The sequence below is a fragment of the Rhinolophus hipposideros genome (assembly GCF_964194185.1).
Source record: "Rhinolophus hipposideros genome assembly, chromosome: X".
NCBI lineage: Eukaryota > Metazoa > Chordata > Mammalia > Chiroptera > Rhinolophidae > Rhinolophus > Rhinolophus hipposideros.
Genome location: NC_138046.1, coordinates 99,220,582 through 99,232,762, shown reverse-complemented (window position 1 = coordinate 99,232,762; position 12,181 = coordinate 99,220,582). Strand labels below are relative to the sequence as shown.

The window sequence follows — 12,181 nt, the reverse complement described above, 5'->3', positions numbered from 1 at the left end:
TTTAAACGTGGGTTTACTATCTATTTTGCTGATTGTATGTTTGTTCCATGTTTGGATATCATTTTTGCTGATTAAAATCTTGGTATTAAGAGTGATAATTTAACCCAGCAACCGTATGTAGCCCTGCACAGATATTTCAACCCCTGCGTTTTGATAGTTATGAACATATTGATGAGGTTTCTCAATGTTTCATTTCCACATTTAATAATCATATTATAGATTTGTATCTGTCTTTTTTTTACATGTACTTTTTCTTGTCTTACAGGGCAATTCACAGACCCTGCATTTCCTGGTATATATTATTTTGAGTTAGAGAAAAAGGAATCTCTGGAATGTGGCATTTCATTTTCTCCTAAAGAAGTAAGTTCAATTTTCTATTACTGATATTACCGGAGAGTAGTGGAGTTACAGATAAACCCTAACCAAGAAGCTATCAAAGATCACCTAAGCTCTTTTTGTAGTGGGTCTTTTTTTCACTTGTGAGCATGCCTGGGTATGCCATTTATTTAGTTCAGTAAAATGATTGCTAGAGGTGTCTGGCTCATGCTTGCAGAATGTCTCAAGAAGTGCACAGGGCACACACAAAGAACTGATAGCCTTGTGGTCCCATTTATACTCTCTAGAAAATTTAAGATGTGACATGTAATAAAGGAGAGAGAAGTTGAGGCTAACCCACAAATCCCTTATATTTGAGCCAGAATGTTCTTTGTATTTATATTTGAGGGTAGTATACCTAATGCTCTTGGAATCACTACCTGACGTTACTATAAATGTGCTGTGAAGATTTAAGGGGGGTTACTATGATACCAGTTTGATAGTGTCCCTTGATGTTTAGTGATTTCAAAACTACCACAACAATAATAAACAAATGGAATCAAAGAAAACACCTTTCATGGAATGTGCCCAGGCAAAAGGGCAAAATTTCAAGGGTAATCTCTGGTATGGTTTGGCTTCAGAGGTTCTGCCACAGAAGTGATGAGAGCGCTTCTCTCTACCCATGTTGCCACATCCTCCCATTTTGACAAGAATCAAACTTCTATATGGCAATTACAGTATGACTCTTATGTCAAAACACTTTTTGTATTCCAACATAACTAGCACGATGCCTTGTGCCCAGTAGGTGTAGAACAGAATGAACTAAGTGAAAATAAGAACACAATAAGAAAGGGTATTCAATGCTAAGTGCTATCTTTAATAATCCATTTTTTAAAATTAATTAAATTTATTGGGGTGACAATTGTTAGTAAATTTACATAGATTTCAGGTGTACAATTCTGTATTACATCATCTATAAATCCCATTGTGTGTTCACCACCCAGAGTCAGTTCTCCTTCCATCACCATATATTTGATCCCCCTTACCCTCATCTCCCACCCCCCACCCCCTTACCCTCTGGTAACCACTAAACTATAATAATCCATTTTTAACAATGTTAATTAAACTACGTAGTTTACCGATATTGAAATCTTGTTTAGGAAAAATCATAGCACTTATTTAGTGAAGTTTGAGAACATGTTTACATTTAAGAAAATGCTAAGGATTAATTTTGCCTTCTTAAGGGATAATGCATTATTGTGATATGTTTTGTGGGGTTTGTGCATACAAAGTTTGACAGTCAAGTTCACAAACTTGTTGCAGCGACGTTGCTAACCTTTTTTGATATCAGAGGGATTATTCATTATGAAGTTGTACCAATTGGACAGTTAACGAAGTTTACTATTTGGAAGTGCTGAAAAGGCTGCGTGAAAATTAGATGACCTGAACTTTTCACCAACACTTCATGGCTCTTGCATCACGACAATGCACCAGCTCACAGGGCACTGTCTGTGAGGGAGTTTTTAGCTAATAAACGAATAACTGTATTGGAACACCCTCCCTGCTCACCTGATAAGGCCCCCAATGACTTCTTTCATTACCCAAAGATAAAGGAAATATTGAAAGGAAGACATTTTGATGACATTCAGGACATCAAAGGTAATACAATGACAGCTCTGATGGCCATTCCAGAAAAAGAGTTCCAAAATTGCTTTGAAGGGTGGACTAGGCACTGGCATCAGTGCATAGCTTCCCAAGAGGAGTACTTTGAAGGTGACCATAGTGATATTCAGCAAAAAGGTATGCAGCAATTTTTCTAGGATGAGTTCCTGAACTTAATTGTCTGACCTCGTATGTGATTCACATGGAATGGTATTGTCTACAGAGTTCACTCTTGTGTCTGTTCTGGTTTAGACAAGTGTAGTGGATGAGGTAGCCAAGGTTACTTTTCTGACATTAAAGAAAATGAGAATTCCTTTATACACAACATTAACTGTACTCAGATATATACTATATTATATTCAATTTCCATAGGTTTGGTGTAAAGCAATTATTCTTCTGGATTAATGAACAGTGATATTTAGAAAGATCAAGAAGAGAGAGAACATCTTTGCTTTTTTCTTTGAAAATCACCTTCGGAATATTTTTCTTTGGTCTAATTTAGGCTATCAGATAATATCAGAATACAAATATGATTTAGATTTTCCTTTTATCTTTCCATTGAAGGATTTTGAATTGCATGAAATATTGTCAAGGCGTTAACAATTGTTGAATAATGCAATCTATAATTTGTCTTATTCAGACAAAAAGTGTAATTATTTGAAGATATTTAGAGGATGTTTATCTTTTTAATTTTTAGAATATTCTAATATCTTTCAAAACCTATTCAACTCTCACATATTCTACCAATTGCAGGTTTTGTCAGCATAAACTTACATTGTAGTCTTGCATATCAGTGGTATTCTCTACCTGATTATTCAAGTTTATTGCCAAGATTAAATGGGAAGTTTAGAAAAGCAGAAAGAAAATGCAAACATTAAATAAATTATAATACTTAACAGTGACCTCTAGTTATATTTTGGGGTATTTCTGTTTTTCTCCCTCTCCTCTTTATACCTGTATTTCTACACGTATAATTATAATGAAATACTACTTTATGAACTATTTTTAACCTGCATTTTTAAACTGAGTATATCAATTAAAGTATTATGAATTGCTTTTTGTGTCATTAAGCATTCTAAATAGTTTCATTTTTTAGGGATGATATATTGTATTCTTTTATGGATATACTGTTATAGTTATTTAAGTAACCCTTCTTACTGTATCCTTAAAATTTGTTTTCATTTTGTAAGAAACGTCCTTGTAGATAAAAGTTTGCTTTCACATTGTCTATTTTTCTTATATTCCTACAAGGGGAATAGTTGGGTTATACTTTCTGCACATTTTAGGCTATTGATAGGTATTGCCAAATTGCTCTCCAAAAAGTCTATGCCAGTTATATTATCAGCCAGTAACAGTGCAAAATTTTGCTAATTGTCGTCTTTCTTTGTACAACTAGGTTACATCAAATTTATATATATATATACATGTATATATATATACCTACATATATATGTACATATATATATGCATCTATAATGTTTAGACAATCTGATAGGTGAAAGATGCATGTTAAATTGCATTTCTCTGATTATTCTTGCATAACAAACCACGTACAACAGTAATGATTTATTTGCTAATAATTTGACCCAGTTGGCACTAAAATTCTTTTAACTCTCTGGTGGGATAAGTAACCTCTATTCTTTTATTTTAAAGAAGTTATTGGTCATTTTTCTGTTTTAATTTTCCTGATAAACTTTGGAATTGTTTTCTCAAGTTTATAGCTAGAAGTTCTATGGGGATTTTGATTTGTGTTGCATTAAATTAATAAAAAATTAAAGTGATTTCCATATAAAATTGAACTTCCTATTCAGAAATAAGATATGCCTTTTATTTTATGGAAGTATTTTATGCTCAAAAAATTTTTGAAATGTTTCAAAGTGATATTTCTATGCTGTTTTGTTTGGGTGTTATGTATTTTTATGTTCTTATATATATGTGTATATATATGTGTATATATATATATATACACATATACACACACACACACACACAGACACACACACATATATATATATATATATATATATATATATATATTAAAGATTTTATTGGAGAAGGGGAACAGGACTTTATTGGGGAACAGTGTGTGCTTGCAGGACTTTTCCAAGTCAAGTTGTTGTCCTTTCAGTCTTAGTTGTGGGGGGCGCAGCTCAGCTCCAGGTCCAGTTGCCGTTGCTAGTTCCAGGGGGCACAGCCCACCATCCCTTGCGGAACCTGAGGAATTTAACTGGCAACCTTGTGGTTGAGAGCCCACTGGCTCATGTGGGAATCGAACCGGCAGCCTTCGGAGTCAGGAGCATGGAGCTCCAACCACCTGAGCTACCGGGCCGGCCCTATGCTCTTATATTTTGAAAATAAATGATATTGATGAGGTGTAAAACTGTTACTTTAATTATTCTTCCGTTTATTTTAGATTTTTCAGGAATACTTTAATAGAATGCAAATATTGTTGTTTGTCTCTTCCATTTTAATAATTATAATTTTACCCATTTTTCTTACCATATTACATTGTTTAAAATTTTCAGAACAAGGTCAGATTATTTTCTTGGCTTATCTTATTCCTGAATTTCTGTGAAGCAATATGTTTAAGGCCTTGTTGGGATATACCTTTCTAATACTAATTTAATACAAATTTTAATCCAGAATGATGTAAATTTTAAAATCTGGTTAAATACCTATATGCTATCAATCATATTATTCAAAGGAGGAAAACAGTATGATATTTAGTTCAATATTATATTTGTAGCATTAGTATATTTTTTGTATACATCAGGCAATTAATAAGTATTCAATGAATGAGTTAATTTGCAATGAATAAACCTGCACATGTGTTTCTGAGAACTTACTCTGTTTTCTTTTGGCTACTTAGAATTGTAATCAATGAGGAAAAGGATATTTGCATTTTAATTATAAGTACTTATGTCCAAATTGCTACCACAAAGTTGTATCAATTTATATTTCTGTTAATAATCATCATTCAACAAATATTCATTTGGCATCTACTAAATGTCCTGCATTATTCTTGACCTTGGAGTTATAGTAGAAAGCCTACATCTTAGTGTGGTGGCACGATGCTGTCTTTTCTTCACATCTTCTTCACACTGGGTACTATTGTTTGCCAATAGAAAAGACACATATGACAAAAGTCCAATATATCTATTTTCATCACTTGTGTGCTGTTTGGTGTCATATCTAAGAACCTGTTACTTAACTCAAGTTGTAAAGATTTCTGTTTTCTTCGAAGAGTTTTATAGTATTAACTCTTATATTAATTCTGTGATCCATTTTGAATTATTTTTTTGTATGGTGTGAGGTAGGAGGCTACCTTTATTCTTTTGCATCCAATGTCCATTTGTCCCAGCACCATGTATTGGAAGGATTATTTTACCCTGTTAAATTCCCTTGGCACCCTTGTCTAAAATAAACATAGGTGTAACAGTTTATCTCTGGACTTTCAGTTCCATTGATCTGTATGTCTGTCCTATTCCAATAATACAATGAATTGATTACTATAGCTTTTTGTAATTTTTGAAATTGGAAAATGTGAGTCCACCAATTTTATCCTGCTTCCATAATATTTTTGGCTAATTTGTGTCCCATGCATTTCCGTATGAATTTTAGGATCACCTTGTCAATCACTGCAAAAAATCCAGCTGGGATTTTGATAAGAATTATGAATAATATGTAGATCAATTTGGGCAGTAGTGCCATCTTAATGATATTAAATCTTCTAATCCATGAACATAGGATGTTTTTCCATTTATTTAGGGCTTCTTTAATTTCTTTCAACAATGTTTTATAGTTTTCAGCATAGAAATTTTCTATTTTTTCAATAAATTTATGTATGAATAATTATTTTTGATTTTACTGTAAATGGAATTGTTTTCTTAATTTCATTTTCAAATAGTTGATGACAAGTGTATAGAAAAACAGTTGATTTTAAATATTGAACTAGTATTCTGCAACCATGTTTAACTTATTCATTAGTTCTAATAGTTCATTACATTCCTTAAAATTTTCTACATACAATAACATGCCATCTGCAAATAGACAAAGTTGTATTTATTTATTTCTAGTCCGGACGCCTTTTACTTTTTTTACTGCCTCATTTCTAGAACCTTCAGTACAATGTTGAATAGAAGTAGTGAGAGGAAATATCTTTATCCTTTTCCTGACATTAGCAGGAAAGTGTACATCTTTTACCTTTAAATATGATGTTGGTAATGTGGTTGGTTATTTTTTTGCTTTTTTTTTTTTTTTCCAGATTCCCTTTATTAAGCTGAGGAAGTTCCCTTCTTTGCCTAGTTTGTTGAGAATTTTGATCATGAAAAAATGTTAAGATTTTGTCATTTTTTTAAGCATCCATTTTGATGATTACATGATTTTTCCTGTTATCCTATTAATATGGTGCATTATATTGATTGATTTTTTATGCTAAACCAATTTTGCATTCCTGGGATAAACCACTTGATCATGGGATATAATCCTTTTTATATATTGCTGGATTCATTTTTCTAGTATTTTGTTGAGGGGTTTTGCATCTATATTCATAAGGAATAGTGGTCTATGGTTTTCTTCAGCTATCTTTGTCTGATTTTGGTGTTCTCTCCTTTTTTATTTTTGAAATAAATTGTGAAGGATTATATTCTTCTTTAAATAAGTGATACATTTCACCATTGAAGTCATCTTATCCTGAGCTTTTCTTTGTCATACTTTTAAATTATTCTATCGATTTGCTTGTTATAGATCTATTTAAAATTTTCATTTCTTTTTAAAGTTACAATAACAATGCTTTTTAAAGTTACAATAACAATGCTTTTTAAAGTTACAATAACAATGCTTTTTAAAGTTACAATAACAATGCTTATAAAGTTCCCTCATATGCAATATCACTTTATTTTCACATAATCCATTATGACAAGCATTGAGACCTTAGATTTTCTTCCCCCCTTTTCTAGTCATGGAAGCCGATGCACAATGAGTCTAAGTGACTTTTCAAGGCCAGCTGTTGGTGAACTGTGGAGCTTGGACAATACAGTGTTATGTCCTCAGTCTCCTGACCCACTGGGCCTACATTGCATGATGCCATGTTAGGAATCCAAACACCATGAAGAATAGTATATATTCCTTTACCCTATGGACACAGCATTCTCATAGCAGTTTTTCAGGCTTACTACTTTCCTCCTAATCATTAGTATTCAAATCTGCAATTTCAGAAAGTTGCAGTGACCAAAATGTCACTGACCATGTTTATATAATCTGTGTTCTGTTCCATTTTCCATATCCACAGAAAGAAATTTGCAGTCAAAATGTTTCTTCTGTGATTAAAGTTTATTTGTGGGATAATTTATAGATGCTTAGGCCTTTAATTATATCTACCCGGGTATCTGTAGAAGCAAATAAAATAAGAATCCACAATACAATGGAAAGAAAGAAAAGAAATTAATATTTTTCAGGATTTTGTAGACTGTTGGGAAACATTATCTTGTATAAAATAGATGATAATCTATTTTACCTCAAAAAATTAAATCCATGTCATTGGAGATGGCATGATTATGTTATTTGATATAAGGTATCTGCCATGCCAATTTTTGAACATGAATAGCATTTCTGTGTCAGGTGAAATTATGGGCAGACTTTAAGAAAATCCACATGTATTCTCAGTAAAAATTTATACCATTCCGGAACAAAAGAAGAGTTTCCCTTATTTCTCATTCCTCAATTCTTTTTTTGTGTATTGTCTGTTAGATTTCATACAGATTTCACATGAGTTTCCTCTGTCCTATGCCCCACTTTGGATAGAACCCATTGAATGTTTAGTTTCCAGTTGCTCATTTTGAAATGGCTTGGTATTCCTTTAGTATTTATGGTTCCTCTCTTTTGGAACTTTCTTTCTTTTTGGAGTCAGTTCTCTTGCTTCCTTTGAAAAAAGTAAGGCCAGTTGTTCTCCCCTACTCTCTCTGTGCCCCTCAACGTCATCTATGTCTTAATAAATTTCTCTAGTACTTCTTCCAGGCAAGTTTCCCTATTTCTCTTTTTTTTTAAATTGAGATATATTCAACATGTAATATTGTATTAATTTTAGGTGTACAACATAGTGATTTAATATACCTACATAATGCAAAATGATCACCACAATAAGTATACCTAACATCCTATACCACACAATTACACATTTTTTTTGTTATAATGAGGACTTTTAAGATTTACTCTCTTGGGGCTGGGCTGGTGGCTCAGGCAGTTGGGGATCCGTGCTCCTAACGCCGAAGGCTGCCGGTTCGATTCCCACATGGGCCAGTGCTAGATGGCTCAGTTGGTTGTAGCGTGGGCTCTCAACCACAAAGTTGCCAGTTCGACTCCCGCAAGGGATGGTGGGCTGTGCCCCCTGCAACTAACAATGGCAACTGGACCTGGAGCTGAGCTGCACCCTCCACAACTAAGATAGAAAGGACAACAACTTGACTTGGAAAAAGTCCTGGAAGTACACACTGTTCCCCAATAAAGTCCTGTTCCCCTTCTCCAAAAAAAAAAAAAGAAAAAAGAAAGAAAAGATTTACTCTCTTAGTAACTTTAAAGTATACAATATCATATTTGTTAACTATTGTCACCATACTATACATTGTATTCCCAGTAATTTACTTTTTTATCTTATATATTATTACTTATCTATCTTATAACTGGAAGTTTGTACCTTTTGACCACCTTCACCTACTTCATGGGTGAAGATAGTTAGATTTTCTTTTTCTTCTTGAGAAGTTTTACCTAGATTATCTAATTGGGTTGCATAAAATTATTCATGGTTGTCTCTTTTATTATTTTTATTTCTGTTAGGTGTATAATGTCCCCTCTGTCATTTCTGATTTTATTGAGTCATCTCTCTTTTCATCCTTGTCAGCTTATCTAAGGGCTTGTCAATTTTGTTGATATTTTCAAAATTCAGCTTTTAATGTTGTTGATTTTTCTTTACTGTTTTTGATCATTTCATTCATTTACACTTTGTCCTTTATTATTTACTTCCTTCTGCTTGCTTTGTGTTTAATTTGCTTTTTTATTCTTTTTTTTTTAAGATGAAAGGTGTGGGTGTTGAGTTGAGATCTTCCTTATTATTTTTTGTAGGTTTTACAACTATAAATTCCCTCTAAGGATTGCTTTATCCATATCCCAAAAGTTTTGGTATGTTGTGTTTTCATTTCCATTCAGTAAAGTGTTTTGCAATTTCTTATGTAGTTTTTTCTTGGACCCGTTGGTTATTTAGGCAGCGTTGTTTAATTTTTACCTATTTGTGAATTTTCCAAATTTCCTTCTATTATTTATTTCTAATATAATTTCGCTGTGATTGCAGAATATACTTTGTATTATTTAAATAATTTAAATTTATTGAGGCTTGTTTTATTATACTCTATGTAGGTTATTTAGCTGTGTTGAGGTAAATGTAAAAGGAACAAATAAGAGAATTGAAAATGATTTGCATATGGATTTGTGTGTGTGTATGTGTGTAAGACAGAAAGAGAAAGAGAGATAGAGAATACAGTGGTAGAGGGAAGGGAATGCTGATTTTCAAAGTACCTGCATCTTACATGTACATAGAAGTATACACACACACAGGCACTTTTCAATAAGGGGGGAAAAAACTAATAAGTTTGTGCAGTAATTTAATCTATAGTAGTTTTTAAAGTATGTTAACTTCAAGTTATATCTTTTGTTAATAAATCTATATATGATTTTATGTTTTTATACAATGGAAGTATATACTGTTTAATGTTATCGTTCATCCATTTAACTTAAGGGTCACTAAAAATTAGAAAAAATATGTCAATTTTAATCTGTTCTGTGACTTTTTGGAAAGATTCATACGCAATTGGATGTTTTTATTTTTTTTTGAGTCCAATTTATTGTTGAGCACTGTCAGCAATTGAAAACTTGTAAATCTGTTTCTTAGTGTTTAGATTGTAGATTCTAAAAATTGATTATAAAATTAAAATATGTAATATATATTTATAGTTCTCTGGAGTGCTCCACATTGCTTAAGATTTTGAATCATTCTACATTTACTGGGTATTTTAAATGGAGATTTACTTACTGTATTGGAATGTAATTCAGTGCAACAATGAGAAGAACATAAAAATCCCCGAAGAGACAGCATGCCCTATGAGATTATGCTCCATAAATTTGTGCCAGTGAGACTGATTGATTTTCTGGTTTCCAGTCATTTTAAATGTCCTCCATTATATTTATAGTTATCTATAAGTTGTCTGTTGTGTGTGTGTGTGTGTGTGTGTGTGTGTCTGTGTAGTTGTAAATAGTCAGTGGGTGCTCTCCTGGTTGACCTGTGTAGCAGGAAAATGTGAAATCACCAGTAAAGGACTTGATTTATTTCCAGTTGTAACCCTTCCCTTCCTGCTCCAGGTTTGGGTACCATAAAAGTGCTGGTGGGCAATTGAGTTGTATATTTGGTATCATGGCTGGACTACTTGTTTACAGTAAGTCACTGAAGCCCCTCTTTTCCTTGTGGGCCACTCACATGTCTTCTGGGCCAGTATTTAGAATTATGCTAATGAGTACTTAACTTAAATATTTGGATAGTTCAGTTAAACCTTACATTATTTAAAATTAAATGAAATTAAAAATGTACTTTCTTAGTCAAAATAACCACATTTCAAGTTCTCAGTAGCCACACATGGCTATTGGACAGTGCAGAACATTTCTGTCATCACAGAAAGTGTATTTGAAAGCACAGATCGAGATCTTTCCCTATTTTTACCCTAACATTTCCTGCTACAATGGCCCAGGTTCTGCCCTATGAACACAGGCTGGTTAATCTTCATGCCTCAGTTGCTCTCCTGCTCTTTGCAGCTCTCATCTCTCCTGCTCTATATTTTCCCTAAAGCTCTGGAAAGTGAGGGAAAATTGTTCACTCTTTTCTTTTTCACACCACCTTTGCCTGCCCTTCAAGGATATGCAAGCTTTGGGTAAACATTTCACAGTGGTTATTCTGGATTTACAATCGTTCTTTCAGGAAACCAGGAAAGATCCTTCGAGGATGAAAATAGAGGACATTTCAGTGTCACCTGCCCCTTTTCTAGGCATAAGCATTTTTGTCTACCAACACTGGCCAGGGGACTGGAATCTTTTCTTTTTTCTTTTTTTTTTTTATTGGGGAATAGTGTTTTTCTCCAGGGCCCATCAGCTCCAAGTCGTTGTCCTTCAATCTAGTTGTGGAGGGCACAACTCAGCTCCAAGTCCAGTTGCCGTTTTCAATTTTAGTTGCAGGGGGCGCAGCCCACCATCCCATGCGGGAATTGAACCACAACCTTGTTAAGAGTTCACGCTCTGACCAACTGAGCCGTCCGGCCGCCCCTGGACTCTTTTCTTCATCAGAATATCATTTTCCCACTTGAGGTATTCCTCTGTTTGAATGACAACATCTAGGAAAGTACTTGGAATGGCACACATCACAAAAGTTTCAAAGTTTTCCCTCTTCATTAGACACCTCAATGGTTTCACAATGATAGAACTCATCTTTTTTTAAAATTTTCCCCCATGTATCACTGAGTTTTTGTGTAAAAGATGTCTTATGTCCTTACAGTTTTGTTGAAGGGATAAGACTTACATGGATAAAGAATTCCCGGAATCCCTCAATTTTGTATTCTGAATAATTACAGGCTATTTTGGCTACAAACACAACCTTATGTAAACTGTCTGAAGATGTGAGTTAAGAGAAGGCAAGTCCAGTATGACTTCTCACATGCACACAATTGGCAGTTAGAGAAGGCAGGGATCGACTCTCAGCTCTGTGTTTGGCATGCAGTATTTTTTTTTTTAAAACTTGTATGTTTCAGGAGGGAGAAAGGCCTTATACTTCAAATAAAAGAGACAACTAAGGGCTGAGATCAGTACATTTCATTATCTTGGTAATTTCCAACATCATCATCATTAACAACATCAGACATTCTTGAATGAAGCCCACAGTCATGCTCTGTGTTAAACGTCTCTCATTACTCCAGTCTTCCACTGGTATTATCACTGACTTTGGGACCCAGCCCTGGACCCAGTGACTGTCAGAAGTTAATCTGTCATGATCACAAGTCGCCTCTGTCATTCCCAAAGTAGAGCCCTCTGAACAGATTCTCACCCCTATTGGCTCTGAGCTCCCTTGCACCTGGCTTTCTTTCCCTTGCCCTCTGTCCTCTAGGATCCCTACCCT

At 33.9% G+C, this 12,181-nt stretch overlaps 1 protein-coding gene across 1 annotated transcript in view; it reads left to right on the top strand.

Moving 5' to 3' along the window:
* CFAP47 (cilia and flagella associated protein 47) overlaps positions 1 to 12,181 on the top strand; it is a 365,678-nt gene that overhangs the window by 68,316 nt on the left and 285,181 nt on the right. The window contains exon 21 of the mRNA XM_081043051.1: positions 266 to 360. Within this exon, the coding sequence (XP_080899177.1) occupies positions 266 to 360 (95 nt within the window). The remainder of the gene's footprint in view (positions 1 to 265; positions 361 to 12,181) is intronic.